The sequence below is a fragment of the Otolemur garnettii genome, unplaced genomic scaffold, assembly GCF_000181295.1.
Source record: "Otolemur garnettii isolate 467f Iridium unplaced genomic scaffold, OtoGar3 scaffold00120, whole genome shotgun sequence".
In the NCBI taxonomy this organism is placed as follows: Eukaryota; Metazoa; Chordata; class Mammalia; order Primates; family Galagidae; genus Otolemur; species Otolemur garnettii.
In genome coordinates, this window is record NW_003852515.1 from 367,995 (window position 1) to 394,217 (window position 26,223).

The 26,223-nt window shown below is 37.4% G+C and overlaps 1 protein-coding gene across 1 annotated transcript in view; it reads right to left on the minus strand.

Annotated features, from left to right (window-relative positions):
- BRCA2 (BRCA2, DNA repair associated) overlaps positions 1 to 26,223 on the minus strand; it is a 101,405-nt gene that overhangs the window by 52,455 nt on the left and 22,727 nt on the right. Inside the window, exons 11-13 of the mRNA XM_012809998.2 lie at positions 20,957 to 25,921; positions 17,324 to 17,419; positions 563 to 632 (exon numbers count right to left, since the gene is read on the minus strand). Of these exons, the coding sequence (XP_012665452.1) occupies positions 563 to 632; positions 17,324 to 17,419; positions 20,957 to 25,921 (5,131 nt within the window). The remainder of the gene's footprint in view (positions 1 to 562; positions 633 to 17,323; positions 17,420 to 20,956; positions 25,922 to 26,223) is intronic.

Below are 26,223 nucleotides of genomic sequence, written 5' to 3' on the forward strand. Positions count from 1 at the left end.
TTTTTTTTGTTGTTGTTGTTTAGTAGGCCCAGGCTGGGTTGGAACCTGGCAGTCCCGGAACCTGGCAGTCCCAGTGTAGGTGACTGATGCCCTAACCACTGAGCTATGGGTTCTGAGTCAGGTTTTAGCTGTCTGAGGCTTGCTAAGACATTCATGTTTTTGGATTCCAAACTTCTGTTGTTTGTTTCTGATCATTGTCTTTGGGAATTATATGTTGAAAAAAATCCTCTTAAGTTATTTTAGTAAGATTTAAGGAGGGAGGAAAGATAAAAGAATATTTTTGACATCTACAATGTTTTTGTTACTTGATTTTGAGCAATCCTTAACTCCTCTCAACCTCACTATCTCATAAAATTGGAATAAAATTTGTCTACTTTGCAAAGATATTAAGAAACTAAAAACTGAAATAATACTAGGATCAGCACTACAAAATGTTACCAAAGTACAGAATCATTTTATCCTGATGCAGCATTTCCTACTTTGTTGCCATTATTTTTATACGTACTGACTTAAAAAAACCAGCCTTTCCTACACTACATATTAGAATTTTAAGAAATCTTACCAAAAGGGTCCACAGGTAATTGGCTCTAAATAAACGTGCTGCATAAACAATCTTCTATCTTTCATTGTACCTAGAAGAAAATTATTTTGTTATATTAATAAAAACCTAATGTTATTATCTATTTATTACATGTTACTATAAATATTTACATACAAAAATATGAGTCAGTGATAGACTTTAAAATTTTCAATGCATATAAAGGATGCTCAGTAAATGATTCACAAATTTAAAATGACTATACTAAATAACTCACAGTACAAACATATAAAAAAATTCAGTATAAATTTAGTTGATGTTAAAAATCATAATTCAAAGGTTTTAGCTAATTGTCAATCAAATTAAAAATGTCTTATGAAGGTTTAGAAGCTAATCTTTATATATTACTCATTTTCAGTAAATAATTTATACTTATTAAATCTCAATAAGTCCATTAAGTAGGAAACTGGTTGAATTAAACTAGGATACTTTGACACAGCAACAAAATCAACTACTATGTAACCATAAAAAGAATGAGGATGATCTCTGCACACTCATTAAGTAAATTCTTAATAACAAGCAGCAAATTCGGTGAAAATGGCATCTATACCATTATCTTTTTAGTAAGAAGGACAATACATCATATACACATATTTGCTTTTTTTTGAGATAGAGCATCAAGCTGTCACCCTGGGTAGAGTGCCGTGGCATCACAACTCAAAGCAACCTCCAACTCCTAAGCTCCTAGTAGCCAGGATTACAGGCACCTGCCACAATGCCCAGCTATATTTTGGTTGCAACAAGCATTGTTGTTTGGCAGGCCCAGGCTGGATTCAAACCAGCCAGCTCAGGTGTATGTGGCTGGTGCCTTTGCCAGTTGAGCCACAGGCACCAAGCCATATTTGCTTATTTTTATAAGAAGAAGTCCAGAAAACAAACCAAAAACTATATACCATTACTTAGAGTTGTCAAGAGTGAGCAAGTGGTAGGAAAGGTAGTGAATAGTCTGGAGGACATAGGAACAGAATCAAAACCTCTCTGTGGGGCATGGGGGTGGGGGGTGAAGGCAAGATGGCCAACTGGAGCCAGCTTTCCACAGAGTCTCCCGTTCAGAAGGAGAGTTAAAGGACAGAAGTTTAGCAAGTAAGCTGATGGTTTGGAGGTGAGCCCAAGAGAGAAGATTGAAGAATGCAACCTTCCTGAGGCAAGCTGCGACCCCAAGGATACAAACAATAGGTACAAAATCCATCACCAAGCAGACGGAAGTCCCCTCCCCCATAAGAATGGCTCGCAGTATACTTTCTACAAACAAGCGAGCACAGTTCAAACATCCTCCCATTTTATCCCATGGAAGAGACCCTCTAAAAACCAGACCTCCTTCCCCTACTAGGGTGCCGTGGCACTCTACTGCCAGGCATAAAACTGTATATATTCTCTACCTATAATTCTGAATTCTCAGCACTCCTCTCCTCTCACCCTGAGGTCTGGAAGCCTATCCCCCATGGAGTCCAGATACTTAGGCATTTTCTCGAGAGGTGTGGACAGGGCATGGGCTGTTGCAGGTCTGTGTTGATTCTGTGGCACAGGGATAAGAAGGAGACAGTGGACTGAAGGAACCATATGGGAAAGGGAAAGGCGGTGCCTCCCAGCACAGAGCAGCAGCAGCGGGAACAATAGAGCTCACATCCCTAGGAATATTTTGGAAGGACACTCTCTGTCTCTCTGGGTAACCAGAGAAAGCCCGCATCTTGTCCGGTGGCAGACACGGGCAGAATAGATCTGGGATGGTAACACAGGCCCCATGAGCAAAGGGTATGCCTGAGGTGGTACTGGCCTGGCTGGTGTGTCGCCAGAACGAAGAATTGAAGACACATGCGCAGAGACAGGATACTCTCAGGGCAGGGCTGAGCCAGAGGACTGCTTTAGTGAGCCTAAGAAACACCCGGCCCTCAGGAGATTATAGCTGAGACAAAGGCCAGTGGCCCAAGCTGGAACTCCAAGTGGAGTGTGAGCGCTAACTGCACCCACCCCAACAAGACTATAGGGGAAACAGAAACACCAGTTCCAGGCAGCTGCACAGACTGGGGCTGAGTCGCAGTTTCTGTGAACTCAAACAGCTCCTGGTCCACAGGAGAAAGTCGCCAGGATAGAATCACAAATTCTGTGCAAATATAAGTGTCACCAACATCAGGGGCAGGGCTGGAAATGAGTGAACCACCCCAGTTTTCATTAACCACCTGAGGTTGTCAGGCCTCAACTTCCCCTGCTGGATGGTGGCAGAGTGTGGAGGCCTGGCCAAGAAGACGTAAGATCTCTCTGTGACTCAGGTAGGCTCAACCCCCTGGGGCATCTGCTCATTGGAGGGAACTGGGTCAAAGCCCTGTGGGGTTACCAGTGACTGGGCGGGAGAGAAGTGCAAGGTGGGGAAGGAGGCATCAACCTTCCCAGACTAATTCATTTACTGGGGGGGTGAGGGGGAGGTCCTTCTGACTCAATGGAGTATCAGAATGAGGCATTCATGAGCTGCCAGCAGACCCCTGCTAACTAGTTGCCAGAGACCTTTTGAACTCCCTCACTTGAGACCAGGTGCTGACTGGGACAATTGATTTGGTTCTCTCAGACTGGCCCAATCACTTAAGGACTATCCAAAGTGGTATCCTGGTTGTGTGGTTATGGGAAGGTTTGATTTTCCTTTTCTAGTTGTTGCCTGTGGGGGGTGGGGTGACTTAATTGCTGGCATTTCTCCACAGCTGAGACTTCAACCCAGAGTAACTAATTCACTAGGGTAGGACAGAGACCAGCTGAAAACAAGACAGAGCCACTTAGTCCCACCACACCAAGTAAGTCTCCAGTGTCTCAGGCCATAGCACTGCACAGGTCCTTTGCAAAGCTCTAAGGGAAAAGGTACAGACACCAGTCACAGCTCTTGGGCAAAGGACTGGCTAATCACTACTCTAGGAGTCCCCCAACACAACTTCACCTTATCTGGTCATCTAGCCAAACAGTGTAAAATAATCATGGGGTGGAATCAGCAGAAAAACTCCAGTAACATAAATAACCAGAGTAGATCAACTCCCCCAAGGAACAATATGGCAGACACAACTGAAAATCCAATTCATAGACAAATGGCTGAGATGTCATGAATCGAATTCAGAGTTTGGATTGCAAATAAGATTAATAGAATGGAGGTAAAGTCAGAAATAGAAATTCAAGGAGTAATTCAAAAGTTGTCTCAAGAATTCAAAGACAAAATCACCAAAGATTTTGACACACCGAGACAAGAATTTTCAGCCCTCAAAGATCTGAGAAATACAGTAGAATCCATCAGTAATAGAATGGAGCAAGCAGAAGAAGGGATTTCTGACATTGAAGACAAAGCTTTTGAACACTCCCAAGTGTTCAAAGAGGAAGAGAAATGGAGACCAAAAACGGATCATTCTCTCAGAGAGCTCTGGGATAATTCGAAGAAAATAATATTCGCCTTATAGGAATTCCTGAAGGCAATAAAATTACTTCACAAAGCACAGAGGCCCTTTTTCATGAGATTATGAAGGAGAACTTTCCAGACATGCCAAGAGATTCTGAAATGCAGACAGCAGATAGTTTCAGAACCCCAGCATGACTCAACCCAAATAAGACAACACCTAGACACATCATAATCAACTTCACTAAAGTTAATATTAAGGAGAAAATTCTGAAAGCAGCCAGATGTAAGAAAACCATAACCTACAAGGGGAAGAATATTAGAATGACTGCAGATCTCTCTGCTGAAACCTTTCAAGCTAGAAGAGAGCGGTCATTGACTTTTAATCTCCTAAAACAAAATAACTTTCAACCCAGGATCCTATATCCAGCAAACTGAGTTTCATTTATGATAGAGAAATTAATTACTTTAATGACATTCACATGTTGAAGAAATTTGTCATAACTACTGTGTTTTCCCCCAAATAAGACCTACTCCCCAAATAAGCCCTAGCAGGATTTCTATGCATTTGTTAAATATAAGCCCTTCCCCATAATAAGACCTAGTGACGGGTGTGGCTATGCAGCATATATTTTGGTATGGAGTAGTAAGGAAGACTGGAATGCCTTTTATCTGCCACAGCTCCTTTCTCCAAGCCGTTCGCACTTGTGCAAGTGCGCTGTGGTAACCACAGTCTCATGTGCAAATGGCTAGGGGAAAGGAGTTCACACATCACTAGCACCAGGCCCACCAACAAGGTCGGTTCCCCCTGACAGGTTCCAGAAGGAGAGGGCTTAATTGTATTTGAATAAATGTAGAATGTTGTATAATACTTAATAAAAATAAGACATCCTGGATGGCACTTGTGGCTCAAAGAAGCAGGGCAAATATTTTATGAGAAGGATCCCCTGGGCAATTGACACAACATCAAAAATACACTACTGGGACCTGATCAAACTAAAAAGCTTCTGCCTAGCCAAGGTCACAGTAAGTAGAGCAAGCAGACAGCCCTCAGAATGGAGAAGATATTTGCTGGTTATGTCTCCAAAAAAGGTTTAATAAACAGAATCCACAGAGAACGCAAACATATTAGCAAGGAAAGAACAAGTGATCTGATCTCAGGGTGGGCAAGGGACTTGAAGAGAAACTTCTCTGAAGAAGACAGGCGCACAGCCTACAGACACATGTTCATCATCCTTTAATCATCCTTAATCATCAGAGAAATGTAAATCAAAACTACTTTGATATATCATCTAACTCCAGTAAGAGTAGCCCACATCATAAAATCCCAAAACTAGAGATGCTGGCGTAGATGTGGAGAAAAGGGAACACTTCTCCATTGCTGGTGGGAATGCAAACTAATATGTTGCTTTTGGAAAGATTTTTGGAGGACACTTAGAGATCTAAAAATAGACCTGCCATTCAATCCTACAATTCCTCTACTAGGTATATATCCAGAAGACCAAAAATCACATTATAACAAAGATATTTGTACCAGAATGTTTATTGCAGCCCAATTCATAATTGCTAAGTCAATTTGGAAAGAAGCCCAAATGCCCATTGACCCATGAATAGATTAATAAATTGTGGTATATGTACACCACAGAATATTATGCAGCCTTAAAGAAAGATGAAGACTTTACCTCTTACATGGTTACATGGATGGAGCTGAAACATATTCTTCTTAGCAAAGTGTCTCAAGAATGGAAGAAAAAGTATCCAAGTCTTACTATGAAACCAATTTATAGCTTTCTTATAAAAGCTATAACCCAATTATAGCCTAAGAAGAAGGAGAAAGGAGAGAGGGAAGGGAGGGGGGAGGATGGTGGAAGGAGAGTAATTGGTGGGACTACACCTATGGTGCATCTTACAAGGGTACATGTGAAATTTACTAGGTGTAGAATATAAATGTCTTAACACAGTAACTAAGAAAATGCCGTGAAGGCTGTGTTAACCAGTTTGATGAAAACATTTCAAATTGTATATAAAACAGCACATTGTTCTCACGTTTGCATTAATGTACATGGCTATGATTTAATAATAATAAAAAAACCTCTCTGTAGTTTTGATAAATGAACTATTTTACTTCTTTAAATATAAAATTAAATAAGAAAAAGCAAATCCTAATATCGGAAACAGATGGAAACAAACGAATCTAACATAATTGTCAAAAATGAATAAAATGAGAATTGTCAGCCATAAGGAAAACAAGTGACAATATTTGTTGGCAGTGGTAAAATTCAAGCTTTTAAATGAAAATTAGAAATTTGGGCTCGGCGTCTGTGGCTCAAGCGGCTAAGGCGCCAGCCACATACACCTAAGGTGGCGGGTTCGAATCCCCAGCCCGGGCCCGCCAAACAACAATGATGATGGCTGCAACCAAAAAATGGCCAGGCGTTGTGGCGGGCGCCTGTAGTCCCAGCTACTTGGGAGGCTGAGGCAGGAGACTCGCTTAAGCCCAGGAGTTGTAGGTTGCTGTGAGTGTGATGCCATGGCACTCTACCCAGGGGGATAGCTTGAGGCTCCGTCTCAAAAAAAAAAGAAATTTGGAAAGTTTATATCTGGCTTGACTACTTTCTAATACTTAAACTTTCCAGATTAGATCAGTAATGACATGAAGAAAAGTGATTATTAATACCATATAATAAAATTATCAACTTTGGTGGACATTACTTCATAACTCAGTGAACTAACATTTTCCAAGTGACCAATATATAATATTACAAATATTAAATGTTATAAATTTTAATATCCAACATGGTGAACAACAATAGCTGTAATCTACATAAACAAATCCTCTTTCGGACCCTGAATTTTACCACTAATACAAGATACAGCAAATAATTTTAGTATTACAAAAACAGTAATACTAGCAGCAGCTATAACACACCTAGCACACAAATCTTGATTTTTTTTAAAAAAGGAGGTACTCAAAGATTAACCAATGTATAGTCAAAATAAAAAGAAAAATACCCAAAACCCTTGGAAAATAGTTTGAAGATGTTTCTACTTTCAAATTGCAGATGATTTAAACATCAAAAAGAATGTTTTCTTTTTGTTAAGTATATTATTTATAATGTTTTACCTATAAACTTTATATATATATTATGAAAATTCAAGATATCAATTTTACTCAACAAATTATTCACTACCATTAACAGTAACGACTACCCATAATTGCTCCTTACTGTGAAAAACTATAATTAGAGGGGGAATATTAAGTTTTTCCTTTGCCTTTTGAGGTAGAGCTATAGTTAATCTCTAGTTGTTAAGAGAAAGCTCTTCTTTGTTGAAGATTAATAGCTAATAAATGGAAAAGGAATAACAATTTGAAAAACAGTTTTTCAACCTCCAAGTAAATAATCAATTCAGGCAAATATTATCAATAGATGTTAAAATCGTGACTTAAAGATTGCTGAGTAATCTGGATATTCTCAAAGTACCAGAGTATCATCCCACAGATTAGTTGCTAATTGCAAAAAGGAAAATAGACCATTTCAATGAAGTGATCTTGCAGTTAGCATTTTAACCAAGTCATCAAATCACTTGACATTTATGCTCCTGATATGATGCCATACACATACACAACTCTTTTATAAGGCATTCTTGCCAAAAATGCATAGCCTAATCCAATTCAAGTGTTCTACCCAAATGGAGAATAGAGCAAATTAAACGATACCACAAGGAGACAAATTCAAAATGTAGGACAGTCCACAAAATAACTGGGTTGGTACTTTAAAGTGTCAGTGTTACAGAAAATGAAATAAAAAATTTAAAAAGGCAAGAGGGGACTATGATAGATTAAACTGTATCAGACATTAGGAAATTTTCTTTGGTGATATTGCTCTGTGTTATACCTTTATTAAGAAGTCAGTATGTCTGAAACTAACATTCAAAGAATCCAGCAAAAATATACATATACCTATATATACACACACACACAAACACACACATAAACAAATTTATATAGGTATATTACCATGTGTACATATGTCTAAATCTTAGATAAGAAACAGCAAAATAATAACAACTACTAAATCAAGATGGGGAATACGTAGGCATTCATTATATCCTCTCAACTTTTCTGTGAAAACGTTCATAATAAGAAGGGGGGGGAGGAATGGCAAACCAAAAGCAGCCTGCCAGCATACTGCTCCCAAGGAAAGAAGTGAAAAAGTGCAAGCAGCTGCCTATATACAGATCACTGTTCTCTGAGGCGGCACTGTGAAATCACAGCAAAACAACGTGGAATACTTAGTGTGGATAAAAAAAACAACAACAATGGGATGATACATACAATGAGATCAGAGAAAGCAAGGAGAACAACAGGATGACAGAGTGTTGGAGCCTAGCACTTGCCCTGCTGGTGCAGTGCAAACTAAACTGTAGGACAGTACCCACCACCCCCATAGCCCTTTGCTGGGTTGGACTGCAGAGGCACTACACCATACAAGTGTGGTGGGGACCATGCAGCAACTAAAGCCATCCTGAACTCTCAGGTGTAGCACTGTGCCAGGTCTGTACCAATCTGGGGAGGAAGTGGACTGTCTTATGACTTCCTTGAGCTGTACTATGTGACTTGAAGCCAAGTACTTCTCTCCTTCCTACAGCACAACAGAATCTAAACACAGGAATTGACTGGGGAGTAGCAGGCTCTGACCTGAGGGGCTCCGGACTACTTCAGCAGGCCCAGGGTGGGGCACGGAAAACTCTGGGGTCTCTCCTTAGGGTGCTGGAACCTGCCTCTGCCTGCCTGACTTGGCATCTGCAGGACCCCTGACTCTGTTGAATAGCCTATTCTTTTTTTTTTGAGACGGAGCCTCAAGCTATCCCCCTGGGTAGAGTGCCATGGCATCATGCTCACAGCAACCTCCAACTCCTGGGCTCAAGCGAGTCTCCTGCCTCAGCCTCCCAAGTAGCTGGGACTACAGGCGCCCGCCACAATGCCTGGCTATTTTTTTTTGGTTGCAGCCATCATCATTTGGCGGGCCCAGGCTGGGGATTCGAACCCGCCACCTTAGGTGTATGTGGCTGGTGCCTTAGCCGCTTGAGCCACAGGCGCCGAGCCGAATAGCCTATTCTTAATCAGCCCCAAGTGCTTCCTGCCTGCTTGGTCCTGACTCTTCCCTCCAGGTGGGATCACCCCTGCCATCTGCAAAGCCCAGCTTTTGGCTCACAGGCACCGCTCAGCAGCTCTGCTTCTGGCTTCCCCCTTAGTCTTGGTTCTGATGCTCTCATGCTAGAGCCATTAGAAGGGATATAACAGAACTAAAGAAATGCCTAGTCATTCAGGGATTTTTAAAACATAGTAAAAAAGTTTCAGCAACAGATTAAACCAAGAAGAAAGGATCTCAGAGCTTGAAGAAAAGGCTCTTGAGCTAACCTAATGATTTAAAGAGGCAGAGAAGAGAACAATAAAGGCAGAACCACTACTTAGAAAAGATGAAACTATTTGAAGTGAACAAACATAAAATTATAGGTATCCCCCAGGGAGAAGAAAGCACTAAAAGCATGGCAAATCTATTTGAGGGAATTATTGAGAAAGACATCCTTAGTGTCACCAGAGAGCCAAATATAAGATGGTCATGGAACATCAAGAAGATTCATAGCAAATAAGACACCTCTAAGACACACAGTATTCAACCTGGCCAAAGTCAAAATGAAAGAGAAAACTCCATAAGCAGCTAGAGGTAAGCAACAACTGACCTGTAAGGAAACCCATCAAAATAACTGCAGACTTCTCAACAGAAAAGTTACAAGCCAGAAGGGAGTGGGCTGCTATCATCATCTTTTACACAGAACTACCAGCCTAGGATTTTGTATCCTGTTAAATTAAGTTTCACCTTCGATAGAGAAATTAAGTCTTTTTTTCAGACAAGCAAACATTGAGGGAATTTGTTATAACTACACCTGCCCTCAGATTTGCATTATACATAGATCAGCATAATAGACACCTACCAGTGTAAAATTACCCCAAAGCTAAAGTTCAGAACCCATATACCATAATAACTCAAGAAGTATAACAAATGGCCAGGTGCGGTGGCTCACCTATAATCCTAGCACTCTGGGGAGGCTGAGGTGGGTGGATTACATAAGCTTAGGAGTTGGAGACCAGACTGAGTAAGACTGAGTCCCTGTTCTTACTAAAAAGAGAAAAACTAGCAGGGTGTGATGACACATGCCTGTAGTCTCAGCTACTTGGGAGGCTGAGGCAAGGAGATCACTTGAGCCCAGGAGTTTGCGGTTGCTGTGAGCTATGATGATGCCACAGCACTCTACCCAGGGCAAGAGAATGAGACTCTGCCTCAAAACAAAACAACAACAACAACAACAACAACAACAACAACAAAATCAAAACAAAATCCACCACACTTAACATTTTACAGAAAAGTGAATGGCTTGAATTCCTAACTTAAGAGACACAAACTGGTTAAACAGATAAAAGAATACAAGCCAAGTATCTTTGGTCTCCAAGAAACACATCTAACCCATCTAACAAGGACTCATTCAGATTCCAAGGTAAAAGGATAGAAAACAATATTTTATGCAAATGGAAACCTAAAGAAAGCTAGTATAGCCACTCTCACATCAGACAACATAGACTTCAGATCAACAATAGTAAAGAAAGACAAAATGGTTATTATATAATGGTAGAGGGAGCAATTCAACAAGACAGGAAAATCCTAAAAATATATTCACCTAACACAGGTGTGCCCAGATTCTTAAAATAAATCCTACTAGATCTAAGCAAAATAATAATCAGCAGCAACATAACAGCCAGGTACATCCCACTGACAGAGCTAGACAGATCCTCCAAGCAGAAATGAAACAGAGACATTGGACTTAATGGGACTCTAGAACAAACCAGCCTAAGAGATATTTAAAGAACATCCTATCCAAAAACTACTGAATAGACGTTCTTTCCATCAGCACATGGAATATTCACTAAGATTGATCACATCTTAAGCTTCAAAACATGTCTCCAGAAATTAAAAACAAACAAACAAACAGAAATTATCTTCTCAGATGACAGTGGAATAAAATTAGAAATCAATCCCAACAGAAGCAATCAATTCTATGGTCATGGAAATTAAATAACTCAGGCTTGGCGCCTGTGGCTCAAGTGGCTAAGATGCCAGCCACATACACCTAAGGTGGCGGGTTCAAATCCAGCCCAGGCCTGCCAAACAACAATGATGGCTGCAACCAAAAAATAGCCGGGTGTTGTGGCAGGTGACTGTGGTCCTAGCTACTTGGGAGGCTGAGGCAGAAGATTCGCTTGAGCCCAGAAATTGGAGGTTGCTGTGAGCTGTGATGCCACAGCACTCTACCTAGGGGGACAGCTTAATAAGAAATTAAACAACTCACTGCTGAAAGATTATTGGGTAAAGGAGGAAATTAAGATGGAAATCAAAAGATTTGAAGAAGTTTGAGGAAACTAAATGACAAAGGGGACATAAGTTATCAAAATCTGTGGGGTGGGGAGGGGGGTGGGGTCTTGGTGTATGCCACACCTTTTGCGGGTAAGACAGGATTGTAAGAAGGACTTTACCTAACAAATGCAATCAGTGTAACCTGGTTTCTCATACCCTCAATGAATCCCCAACAATAAATTAAAAACAAACAAAAAAAATCTGTGGTTTGATTCAGCAAAAGCAGTCCTAAGAGGAAAATTTATAGCCTTACATGCCTACATCAAAAAGATGGAAAGATCACAAATTAACAATCCAATGAATCATCCCAAGGCATGAGAAAAGGACAAGCAAACCAATCCCAAACCCAGCAGAAGAAAAGAAATAACTAAAGTCAGAGGATAACTAAATGAACAAAAGAATTATACAGAAGATTATTGAAAAAAAAATGGTTCTTTGAAAAAATAAACAAAATCAGTAGACCTCTCTCTACATTAACCAGAAATAGAAAAGAAAGGCCCTAATAAGTTTAATCAGTAATGAAAAAGGAGGTATTACAAATGATACCACAGAAATACAAACTATCATTTCTGAATACTATAAAAATCTCTATGCATATAGTAACTTGAAAATGTTGAGGAAATGGACAAACTATTGGAAATACACAATCTGTCTAGGGTCTTCCAGGAAGAAACAGAATTCCTAAACAAATTGACATTGAGTAACAAAATTCAAACAATAAAAAGTCTTTCATTGTAAATAAATCTCAGACCAGATGGTTTTACAGCTGAATTTTGCTAGACCTACAAAGAAAAACTAGTATCCATACTATAGAAATTATTTCAGAACATCAAGAAGGAAGGAATCCTTCCTAAATCAGTCTATGAAGCCAGTATCACCTTGATACCAAAACCAGGAAGGGACACAACAAAACAAGAAAAACTACAGACCAACATTTCTTACGAATATAGATGCAGAAATTCTCAACAAAACTCTAGCAAACTAAATTAAGTAGCACATTAAAAAAAAAAAAAAACCAACATGCAGGGCATGGTGGCTCACCCACCATGACAGGGTAATGTAGCCAAGGTGGGTGGATACCCTGAGCTCACAAGTTGAGACCAGCCTGAGCCAGAGTGAGACCTCATCTCTAAAAAACAGCCTGGAATTGTATGCACCTATAGTCCCAGCTAAATGAAGGCTGAGGCGAGAGAATCACTTAAGCCCAAGAGTTTGAGGTTACTGTGAGCTGTGAAGCCAGGGCACTCTACCATGGGTAGCAGTGAGATTCTGTCTCCAAAAAATAAAACTCACCATGATCTGGGATTCATCCTAGGTATGCAAGGATGGTTCCACATATGTAAATCCATAAACTGAAGCAAAAACAGAGATCATACAATCATCTTTAAAGATGCAAAAAAATTTTTTTTGATAAAATTCAGCATTCTCTTATGATAAAATCCCTTAACAAAATAGGTATAGCTGGAACATACCTCAAAATTATAAAAGACATACATGACAGTCCCACAGCCAACACCATACTGAACAGGGAAAAACTGAAAGCATTCCTGCTTACATTCAGAACTAAACAAAGTTGCCCACTGTTCATACTTCTATTCAACACAGTGCTGGAAATCCCAGAGAGAGCAATCAGGCAGGTAGGAGAAGGAAATCAAAGGTATTCAGATAGGGAAAGAGGAGGTCAAACTATCACTCTTTACTAACAATATAATCTTTATGCAGAAAATTCAAAGATTCTGTCAATAAACAGCCGGAATTCATAAATAAATTCAGCAGAGTCTCAGGTTACAAAATCAATATGCACAAATCAGTAGCATTTCTATATACCAACAACGGTAAAGCTGAGAATGAAATCAAAGACTCAATACCTTTCACAATAGCAACAAAGAAAATAAAATACCTAAGAATATGTTTAACCAATGAGATAAAAGATCTCTACAAAAAGAATTGCAAATAACTGAGGTAGGAAATTGCAGAGGATGTAAACAAATCATGCTTACAGATTGGAAGAATAAACATTGTTAAAACATCTATACTACCCTAATTTACAGATTCAGTGCAATACCCATATCAGTGTCATTTCTCATAGATCTTAGAAGAAAAAAATTCTATACTTTGTATGGAACAAAGAGCCCAAATAGCCAAACCTTAAGGAAAAAGAGCAAATCAAGAGGCATCACATTTTTAGACTTCAAGCTACACTACAAGGCTATAGCAACTGAAACAGCATGATGCTTGCACAAAAACAGAAACAGACCACTGAATCAGATATAAAACCATCCTCACACTGCCATCTGATCTTTGACAAAGCAGACAAAAACATACTCTGGTGAAAAGAGTCCCAATTTATTAACCAGTTTGATGAAAATATTTCAAATTACATATAAAACCAGCACATTGTACCCCATAATTGCTCAATGTACACAGCTATGATTTAATTAAAAAAAAAAAAAAAGAGTCCCAATTTAAGAAAGGGTGGTGGGAAAATTGGATAGCTACATGTAGAAGATCGAAATAGGATCATTATCTCTCATCATTCACAAAAATTAATTCAAGATTCATAACAGACTTAAACTTAAGGCATGAAACTATAAGAATTCTAGAAGAAAATGTTGGAAAAACTCTTGTAGATATTAGCCTAGGCCCTGAAAAACTAACACATGGGACTTTATTAAGTTAAAAAGTTTCTGCACAGCCAAGGAAATAATCAATAGAGCAAACAGACAACCTACAGAATGGGAGAAAATATATTTGTATGCTATATATCATCAGATATATAAAGGCTAATAACCAGACTCTATGCAAATCCCAAGCAAATCAGCAAGAAAAATATCAACCCCCTAAAAAAGCAGGCAAAAGACATGAACAGCAGCTTTTCAAAAGAAGAAAAACTAATAGCCAATAAACATATGAAAAAATGCTCAGAATCTTTATCAGGGAAATGCAAATCAAAACCACAATGAGGTATCAGGTAACTCCAGTAAGAATGCCTTTTAACAATGAGTCCCAAAACAACAGATGCTGGCATGGATGTGGAGAGAAAGGAACACTTACACATTGTTGGTGGGTATGGAGATATCTCAAAGAACTAAAAGTAAATGTACCATTTGATCCAGGATACTTACCCAAAGGAAAAAAGAGTCATTTTATCAAAAAGACACTTGTACTAAAATGTTTCTTGCAGCATAATTGCAAAGATGTGCAATCAACCCAAGTGCCCATCAGTACATGAGTGAATTAATAAAAAATATGGTATATTTAATACCATGGAGTACTATGCAGCCATTAAAAAGGTGAACGAATGCCCGTTATATGTATAATAACCTGGATGGAACTAGAGACCATTCTCTTAAGTGAAGTATCACAAGAATGGAAAAACAAACACCACATGTTCTCACTATTAAATTGGAAATAATCAATCCAACACACACATGCACATAGAGAAGTTAAACTCAACAGAAATCAAACAGGTGGGGTGGGGGAAGAATAAGTAAAATCCCATTTAATGGGTATAATGCATATTTATGTAGGTGATGGGCACACTTATAACTTTGATTTGAACTATACAAAAGCAATTCATATAGCCAAAACACATGTGCCCCTGTAATATTCTAAAGAAAAAAAGATCATCAGGAATAAATTAAATACTTAAACAAAACAATAAAGTATGTGAGTGACCAAGTTAAAAATGAAAGTTAGAAGGAAAGAATCAATAACTGGCACGTGGTGAGTGATGATTCCACTGAAAAAAATCATTTGAAAAAAATAAAATAAGGTGATCAAATAAATACTGAATAATTACTGAATCAAAATAATTCCAAAAGGGGAGTTAAGATAATTTTAAGATAATAATTTTATGCAACATCAGTAGCAATGTTAGAATTAAATACATGTTCTTTCATGTACTTTTCCCTGGACTATGTCAAAACTAATTTTTTTAAAAAGACAAGATTTGTGTACATATGTAATACTATTTAATACCATTTTTTCAGTAGCTGCAATGTTGCATCTTAAGCAGATTCAAAAGATAGTTTATCAAGTAATAAATACAGTAAAAATTATCCTACAAATTACTTATATTCTCATAAAGAACAGAGATCACGGCTTTAGTTTTTTTTTGAGACAGAGTCTCATATGTCACCCTTGGTAGAGTGCCGTAGTATCACAGCTCACAGCAACCACAAACTTAAGTAATTCTTTTGCCTCAGCCTCCTGAGTAGTTAGGACTACAGGCGCTTGCCACAACTCTTGGCTATTCTTTTTGTTGCAGTTGTCATTGTTCTTTAGCTGGCCAGGGCCAGGTTCAGACCCCTCACCTGTGGTGCACACGGCTGGAGCCGTAACTACTGTGCACCATGGCTTTAGTTTTTGACCCTGCTCAGAATTCCTATGCATATTAAGGTTTAGTAAACAAAGTTAGCAGAAAAACAGAATTAAGTGCAGTTTCCTGAATATTCAAATTGTCCTGCTTTTGAGATAACTTTCAAATTTCTATCATCAAATGGGAGATGAGTCAGAAAATTCCAAATTGTTTCCGCTTCTTGTGAGACTTACCCATGTTTCAGAACTAAGCCTTTATAGTTTAATATAATCATTCCTCACTAATTGAACTCTTCCTATCCAAACTCAGAAACCAAACATGTAGTGAGCAATAGTTACATTTATTTTATTTTCAAGCATTCAATGGTTAGAAGTTTGGATTTCAGCCTAAATAACATAAAGGCCATAGAGTTTTAAGAAGTCAAGTAACGTCATCTGACCAGGAGGATGATTCTGGTTGCAGTGGTGAGAACAGCCTCAAGGAGGGGCAAAGGCAAAAGTTGGAGATCAGCTAGAAGCTAGGGTGGTAGGGTAGAGGTAAAAGGAAGTGATCAAATTCTTCTTTGAAGGCAGAACCTACAGAACTTATTGATGGGTTCTGCCACCTGTGGCCTTCTGGATCCTTGAGTGCAGCCTTTTGACTGAATCCAAAACTTACAGAATAAATTCTTTTATGAAAAAGGGTGCAGTACAGAACGATAAACAGCCATCTTGAAATCAGAAATCCACAGGTTCCACAGCTCTGGATGGAGTATAGGGAAACAAAGGAGTAATAAAACACATCAAAGTTTTGATGAGATCAACCAGCAAAATGAAAAAGGAAAGGCAAGAGAAAGAACAGGTTTGTCTGGGGCAAGGATGGAATCATGAGTTCAGTAGTAGCTACAATAACTTTGAGGTGCATATTAGAAATCCAAGTAGAGATGTATCAAGTAGCAAATCAATCAGTCCGAATTCAGGGACAGGCTAAAGCTGCATATATAACTTTGGCAACTAATGAAGTTTAGGTAAAAAAGAGATCTAAAGACAGAGTGCCTTGGGGCACTCTTATTTAAAGTAAGGAAAAAATGAGGAAGAAAAAGCTAATGAGAGGGAGAAGGAGTTGCCATCTAGAAGGAGAACAAAGAGAGAGTGGTGTTCTGGAGAAGAGTGATCAACTATGTCAAATGTGGCTAAAAGATAAGAGTCAAATGAGGACTGAGAAACGCTCACTTGATTTGGCAACATGGAGATCACTGTAATTTAGCAAAGACTGATTTTGGTGGAATGCTGGGGGCTCAAAAGCCTTACTGAACTATAAAATCTCAGATTTAAAATACCAGTATTTACTAAATTCTTACACCTTTCTAAAATAAAAAGGTCATCATTTTATAAGTATATTTTCCAATTACCTTGGCATTATACTAGGTATTATGAAGGAAAAGTCCACTTTCAAATAAGGCAACACATATTAAACTGCATTGTAAATCTCTTCCAATACACATACTCAAAAGAACTGGGAAAAATAATTTTAAGACTATTACATATAGTATCTGTGAGGAGGAGATAAAAATAAAAAGAAAATTTTACCATCTGGAGTACTTTTTGAAACCTTTAACGATTTTTCTTGATTTTCTAATATCCTGTCAAATTCATTTAACAAGTTTCTTTTGATTGAAGGTTCTCCTAAAGATAAATTTCCATACATGTTTTTGAAGCAAATATCAGTTTTACCTTTCAAAAGACTATAGTCCACTTTTTAAAACTAAAGTACTAACTCTTACAATATATTAATTACCAAATTACAATAAAATATTAGTAATGCATGTAGTAACACTTATTTAAAAATTCTAGAGGCTAACAGGGTAAGACTAAACCATAACTCAAGCAAGCTATGCATTTCTGTGTTGTAAATCATAATAACTGTAATTTAAATAGTGACCATTCTGGCTGGGTGTGTTCCCTCATGCCTGTAATCCTAGCATTCTGGGAGGCTGAGGTGAGTGAACAGCCTGAGCTCAGGGTTTAGAGACTGGCCTAAAAAAGAGTGAGTGAGACTCTGTCTCTAAAAATAGCCAGGCATTGTGGCGGGCGCCCATAGTCCCAGGTACTTGGGAGGGGAGGCAAGAAGGATCACTTGAGGCTCAAAAGTTTGAGACTGCTGTAAGCTATGATGCCATGGCACTCTACCAAGGGTGACAAAGTGAGACTCTCAAAAAAAAAAAAAAAAGTGACCATTCTACTTTGAATGACAAAATTCATTTTTTAGTATCAATTTAATTTTTATTAATTTTTTTACCATTTAAAAAAATACCACTGTTTAATACTACCTATGTATAAACAGATGTTACCAGATACCACAGATAAACTACTTAGTAAACTGGCACAAAATATAATTCTGGCAATAAAAAAATTTTATATTTGAGGGCGGCAGGCATTAAACTCAAGGAGGACTTTGTTATACAGAACCCTGAATTAGAATAAGACCAAAGTTTTTAAAATTTACCAAATTTCAAAAACATCAGTAATAGTAACACCTGTTATTTAAAAATTCTAGAGGCTAAGATTAAACCATAGTTATGCATTTCTGTGTCAATGCTGAGGTATTTTTCTTTTTGGTGCTTTACTACAGGGAACAAATTTGTAGAATATAATAAGTAAAAATGTCCATGCAGGGCTTTAACAAGTGTTAGATCATTATAAAGTAGTTTAATTGTTTAACAAGGACCTATACTGGTCAAATAACCAGAAGCTGTTAAGTGACATACATAACAGAAATAAGGAAAACTAAAGAGTAACACTGTTGAAAACATTTATAAACTTGATTTTTTTCCCTAGGTAGAAAGTCAACCTATGTCATTATGCATATGAACACAATGGATTGCTATAAACAAAGCTATTATTTTCTACAAAAGAATTATGAATACCTTTAAGCACACACACTTCAAAATTTTACAGTAAAGGACAGCAAAGAGTTTAAGTATTACAAACTTACCTCTTAACTCTACATAGTGACCTGGATAACACTTGATTAAGTACATCTGTATCAACCAGGATCACTTACTGGCAAAAGGCACCAGTAGTAGAATGAATAGACAGGATTCAGGGTCTTTATAATATGGAGGGACAGAGCACAAGTACTTCTGATAACTCAAATAATCTATGAGTTTATAGGATTTTAAAAGGAGGTAGTTCTATAAGATCATCCACTCAGAAGTTGTAGAGTTAGTTTTGGCATTTACTTTAATTATAACTAATCAACAGATTATTTAAGATTATTCCCAGAGACCTGACAGGAAAAACACATACATAACCAAGTAACCTAATACAGTCATGTAACAGCATTTCTGTGAAGACAGAGGACAAATACAATGGTGATCCCATAAGATTATGATACAGTGTTTTTACTGTACCTTTCCTATATTTAGATATACAAACACCATTATGCTACAATTGCCTACAGTATTCATTACTATAACATCTTGTACAACTTAGGGAGTGTTAGGCCTAGGCTAAAGTAGAAAAATAACAGTTAACTCCTGGCAAATTTCTGGGCCGCAAGCCTTCAACAAAATGGAGTAAGTCTGGTTCGCTCCCAAGATAGAGGGAAAGTACTCACTAACTTCTTGCTTAACTAACTCCCCTGAGAAACGGCTTGGGAAGTACCAACTATCCCCAGAATGACCTTTAAGAAATACCAGGTAGGGAAAATATTAAAACAAAGAGGTATGATGTATGGCTAACTGCAAAATTCTGCTTCTGTGCAATGCTTGCTTGCTACCCTACCCAGATGCACCTGGACAGCCTGCATACCAACCAGGATGCAGACCAAGCCTTAAAAACCTGATCCCTTGGCTCTGTGCCTGTGGCTCAAGTGGCTAAGGTGCCAGCCACATACACCTAAGGTGGCGGGTTCGAATCCAGCCTGAGCCCGCCAAAAAACAACAATGATGGCTGTAACCAAAAAATAGCCGGGCATTGTGGGAGGCACTGGTGGTCCCAGCTACTTGGGAGGCTGAGGCAGGAGAATCGCTCAAGCCCAGGAGTTGGAGGTTGCTGTGAGCCGTGATGCCACAGCACTCTACCCAGGGTGACAGCTTGAGGCTCTGTCTCAAAAAAAAAAAAAAAAACAACCTGATCCCTTAAGCACTTGGGGCTGCTCTCAGAAACCCCATGTTGGGACACTGAGGCAGTCGCTGGCCGGCTCTTCAATAAAAAGACTCTGCTTTAAATTTGGCTTGTTTGGCAGTGTAGTCTTTGTGGAACTCCTAGGTATAACAAGCCTAGGAGCAACATGCAGCCCAGGTGTGTAGTGTTCCTACCAGGTTTGTGTAGGTACACTAAGTACGCATTTCTCAGAACTTATCCATGTTAAGCAACATATAACTGTAGTTGAACAAAGCTATTAGATATATACTGAAAAGACAGAATATAACCCAAATAGCATTAAGATCATGATACTACAGTATTTCCTCACAATACTGTTTTCAGAACAACTCCTAGATGAAAAATAGCCAATACTCTACAAATGCTGACTACTATGTGTGTCAAGATCAGTAGTCAGTGCTTGAGATAACACTATTTTGATTCTCATAATTACTGCATGGGAGTAATTTCCCACACATGGGAAGTGTCATTTGTATCTTATAGATAAGGAAATTGAGGCTTAGCCACGTAAGCAGTGTAATTAAGTAGCATATATTACCCAATAAGTGGTATAAAGAGACACCAACTTTTTTTTTTTTTTGCAGTTTTTGGCTGGGGCTAGGTTCGAACCCATCACCTCTGGCATATGGGGCCGGCGCCCTACTCCTTTGAGCCATAGGTGCTGCCCCGAGACACTAACTTTTAAAGTTCATAAAAACCAGAGCCTGAACTTCTAATATATATGCAAAGTTAGTAAGCAAAATATATGCAAAAACAATTAACAAGTTAGTATTATGCAAATTTTGTTAAAATATGATGGTTCCACTTCTCTAGAGAAACTCAAACTTCATAGTAATTTCTCAATTATAACTGTATTAATAATCTCTAAAAATGCATTAAGCATCCCTCAAAACATGACTTCTTGGTATACAGATGCAAGATACTAAGTCAAATCACTAGGCATATAAAAGCTAAAAAAAAAAATATTTCGCTTACAACACTCTAATCACTAGTATACTAAGACTACTAAACAAAAACAATGGACTGGCAAACCAGTAAGTAAAAATAACCACTTACCAAATGAGACATGGTTATCTCCTCTTCTTTTTCCAATTCGTGAATTTAACCAAACTGTTTCCTCATTTTCTTGGCACGTAAAACGAGTGTGTTCAGCATGACTTAATGGTTCAGAATCTGTCAGTTCACCATCTTCCATAAAAGCTTTGGCAATTTCCACTGCTTCTGTTTCAAAGTAGTTTTCTGAATCTTTGTAATAAGTAGAAGAAACTTCTATATTTGTTTTCATAGGAACATCAGGAAAAGTTTCAGTTTTACCTATTCCCATTTTTATGTTTTTAGGTAAAGCTTGTTCTTTTCCCAAGATGTGAATGTTCTCCACAAGTGATACTTTGGTTCCTAAGACCAACTGTTGTTTGTCTTGCTTAAACTGTGACATATATGGAGGAACTTTAATAGAGTGGTTATTCTCTGAAGTGTTACTTTCAATATTAAAGTTATTTAATAATTTAAATTCTGTACTGTAGGCTTTTTTCATTTCAGAGTTCATAGAATATTCTGCAGTTCTCTTATCAACACAAGGAAGAGAAGGGAATTTTGATATACCTGGTCTGGATGTAGGTGGATGCTGAAGAGTACAGTCAGTTTTGATTAAATCAAACTCCTCTAACATTCCCTTAACTTTGTGTAAGGCACTTTCTGAAACTGAAACCTGTTTTCCACTTGCTGTACTAAATCCAGAGAAAGCAGGTGAATTTACCACATTGCATGAAAAGCCTTTTTGGGATATTAACTTTTGTGGGACATGAATTACTTTTTCTTCTCTTGTGAACTGGTCTGAATACTCTTCATTATTTTTAAAGGATACTTTTGAAAAGTGTTGCTTGGCATGCTCTTCTATCTCAGAAAACACCTGTCTTGCCTGTTGTAATGAAGACTCTGATACCTGTATGGATTTTCCACTTGCTGTGCTAAAAATCTCAGGATTTGTAGAAGAGACTAACTCAGGAAACTTTCCTGTATTACATAAACTTGAAGTTTTCAAACTAACATCACATGGTGATAGTGTAGAAACTTTGTCCAATCCAAGCATACTTTGATCACGTAATATATGCACGTTTTGAATGTCAGCAAAAATCTTATGCGAATGCATAGAACTTTCTTCATCAGTAGAGTTAGGAAGACTATCCTCTGAATCATCTAATGTCTTGTAATAATCTGACACAATTCTTGTTTGGCAAGTGCTAGATTTACTTTTAGTGTCCATCTGAATTACCTTACTGCAGTTGTCTGTAAATATTTCTTTTACTTTTTTAATTGTTTCCCGTGAAACATGTACTATTTTACCACTGGCTGTGCTGAATGCAGGTGTTTCTACTTCAAAATTATCTGAATTAGATACAGACAATTTAAAGGCTGTATTTTCATTTGTGCATAGTGAAGAGTTAGTCACAAGTTTCTGAATACAAGTATCTTTGTGTACAGTCTGTGGGTATGCATTTGCTTCTCTTACAGTAGATGTTACTTCAGAAAAATTAATGTTTCTTTCATCTTCAATATTCTTCACCACTGGCTCAATACTAGAATCAGTAGTATTTTTTGAGAGATATCCTGAATCATGAGAACAATAAAAATCAGAATGGTAGGAATAGTTAGACATGCTACTAAAACTTAAATAAGCTGAATCTTGCTTTTCAGGAAGATGATTTTTGCCATTTTCAGTTATAATACTGTTTGAACCACTTCCATGTGAAGGATTTCCTACATAATTCTCAGGGTATTCCTTTGCACATATAACCTTATCGGAATTTATTTCTTCTGGCTGATCACCCAATTCTTCTCTGAGCCATTTTTTTGCTTTAAACAGTGAAGCCTGACTCACAGAAATTTTTCTACCATGCCCTGTGTAAAATGCTAAAGCTGAATTTTCAACAGCTGAATAGGGGGACTGGTTTGTGTAGCAAGTTGCAGGACTTTTTGCTGTTTCTTTTTCTACATTTTCACATACTTTAACTTTCAAGGAGACATTTGGTGTACTGATATTTTCAGACTGTCTATAGAAATGATCACTTAAGGGCTTAGGTAGCACTGCAGTTGGATTAGAAACATGGTTTTCAACATTATCACCTAGAGAATTCATTTCTTCACATTTTGGGACAGTTGTTATTTCAACTGTCTTACATGCTAATACAAGCCCTTCTTTACATGTTCTTTCCCCTCTGTCCTTTTGGATCTTTGCTCTTTGACTGTTCAAACTGATTTTACTAATAGCTTGCTTTTCTTCATCAAAAAGATTTCTTACTTTTTCCAAAGATTCTTTTGCAACTTTAACTTTTTTCCCACTAGCTGTATGAAAACTCAACAGGGTAGCTTGTTTGATCTTTTTGTTTTCACATTCAGGCTGTTGCTGGAGGGTTGATAACTGGTTTTGAGTATCAATTGAAATACTTTCCTTTAATATTTCATTTTTAAACATGTCTATTTCCTCATGACTTAAAATGTCCACTTTGTTCTTACTTATGCCAGACAGTAATTTAGAATTCAAGAAAAAGTTATTTAATTCTTCTTCTGTTTTAGGATCAAAGAAATTTACAACTTTATTTAATGACTCTTTGGAGACTTTGATATTTTTCCCACTTGCAGTCTGAAAAGATATATCAAAAACCTCAAAATCTTTTCTATTTTGGTCCATATGACTAGCATTTAACTGTTCTTTATTCGAAGTATCAACATAACAGGTTTCTTCCTCTTTCACAATTTCCAAACAAGTTAAATCTGACAAACTTGCTTTCATTTGAGTGTTTCCCTCCTTCACAAACTGGCTAGGTAATTTAAAATATACATTATGCTGATCAGTACATGGCAAGTCATTTGCATCTTTATGAATATAAATTGTATCATTTTTACCTGAGTCACTGCTATCAGATTCCCCTAAATTACAAGTTTTTCTATTAGCAGCAACACATTTGTTATCATTTTCAATGATATTTCTCTTACAATTTTCAGTACTTTTGTCAACAAAAGCGTCAGTAGTCATTTCAATATTTTGTAATACTAGTTGGCATTTATTGTTTTTCTCATTTAAATTTGTATTATTATGACTTTCTATCTTAAATGCTGAAACAATAGAATCGTTACATTTACTTGAAGAGAAACTTCTTGGATCTACTTCTGTAGATGTTTCCTCACTAATATTCTCAATATCACCAAACAGTTTCACAGCTTTCTGCAGAGCTTCACTAGAAACATTTAGTTTTTTGCCACGAGCAGAATAAAAGCCTCTAAACTCCACTTCATTTTCACATGTTAAATAACCAGAAGCACTTTTGTTACAGTTGTTTTCTGACAAGCAAGTGAACTTTTGTTTAACTTGAACTGCACCTTCGAATTTCTTGCTGGTTTCTACCTGACCAACAGATGAGACATTAAGATCAACATCTTTCCTTTCCTCAGAAGTGGTATTTAAGAGACTCATCTGGTTTGCAGGCACATCAAATGTGTTACTCTGCATTATGAGGTTTGGTTTTCTAAACTGTGTAAATTCAAACTGACTTCCCGATTCTTCCAGTATAGTAGAAAGTTCTGTAATTTCTGCCTTTTGGCTAGGTGTTAAATTATGATTTGAATTAAAATTTTGCTTCGAAAATAACATCTGAGGAGGTGTCTGATTATTTTCAGAATTAGAAACAAAAGGACTACTCTGTACATACGAAGATACAGTATTAATTGACTCTGAAACAAGCATATGAGGTTTGCTCAGTTTCTTTTGATTCCTTAACTCCAAGGCATTTATACTTTCAACACAAATTAAACTAGCAGGATATTGTTCTTCAATATCTTTGAAAAGCATTTTGCTTTTCTTAATGTTATGTTCAGAGAATTTTATTTCTTTATTTGAAGCTGTTCTGAAGCCACCTCCAAAATTATGATTTGAAATTGGATTTAAGAGTCCTGCCTGTTTGTCCATGCAATCATTTTTGTTTGACTTTTTATCTATAACCAAGGAGGTATCTGGTTTTAAGTCTTGATCTAGAGTCACTTTAAGATGCTGCTTTACACTGTTTCTGTTCTCCTCTGGAAAATCATAAACTGTATCTGACGAGTCCAACTCTTTTGTAATCAACACTTGGACTGCCTGTCTGTCACCTACATCTGCATGTACTACCATGGTAGAGTTCTCGAGAAAGGGTTCTTTCACACAACTAAGGTCTGCCTCAGGAAGTTCCTTAGAATTTCCTAAAATGAGATTATTCCTTCCATTAGTTACTTGACAGACAAAATTCTCATTGTCTTGAAAAAGTTCTTCAGAGTTTGGATTGTCAAGTATTTTTGAAATTAAAGTAGTTTCTTCTTTTTGGATCATTGATAAATTCTTATTTTGGTTGAATTGTACCTTCACTGAAGGTGACGCTGTTATGTAATTTTCAGGGAGTAACGGCTCAGCATTTTTAGAATTTTCATTTAAAGAACATACTTCTTGATTCTTTTCTGCAAAAATATTTTTGGTTAACTCAAAACCAACTTTACAACTTTTACGTCTTTCTTTCTCTGACATTTTATATGACTCTTTCTTGCTGGAAATCACAACAGATTCTGACCAAGGATCCTTGGAGGATAAAGTCAGCGTGCTGGTATTATCATGGTTATATAAAAGACTTTTCTGAGACTGAATGTGCATACCACTACATTCTACTTCTGAATGATGTACTACAGGGTAACATGCTGTAGCCAGGACCTTTTCTTTTATGGCTGAAACATTTTCACTTTTTGGATCATTTTCACATTGTCTTTCCTGCTGGCATGATAGATAATCCATTTCAGAGGTTATAAATGGCTGCAGTTTCTCCTCATTAATTTTTGCTTCTTTATAATCAAAATCTTGAGAGATTACAGGATTATTAGGAGAATTGCTTTTATTATGGCAACATTTCCTCAGAAGTGTCCCACAAGAGCTGGTTAAGGACAGAGCTGGTTCTTCAGAATCATTCTGTAAACAGTTCCTTTTGACAGAAGAATTCAATAAACCTAAAGATAAAAGCAGAAAGTGACAAAGTTAAAAAGACCCTCAATCACATTCACTCATTTTCATTAAGTTAGAAAGGTAGTGTTTAAATCAAGAATTACATGAAAAACAAGAGGGGAATGTCAGATTTAAAAAAAAAAATCAGACAATCTTAAATACTCTATTTTGAAGTCATTACATTTTTAAGCTAAAGATAAACAGGACCTAAATAATTATTTGGCAATATGTATCAACTCAATCCAAATCATCATCTAGTGAAGGAAGCAGTTAACTATCATAAATAAAACTAAAAGTGATTTTTTTT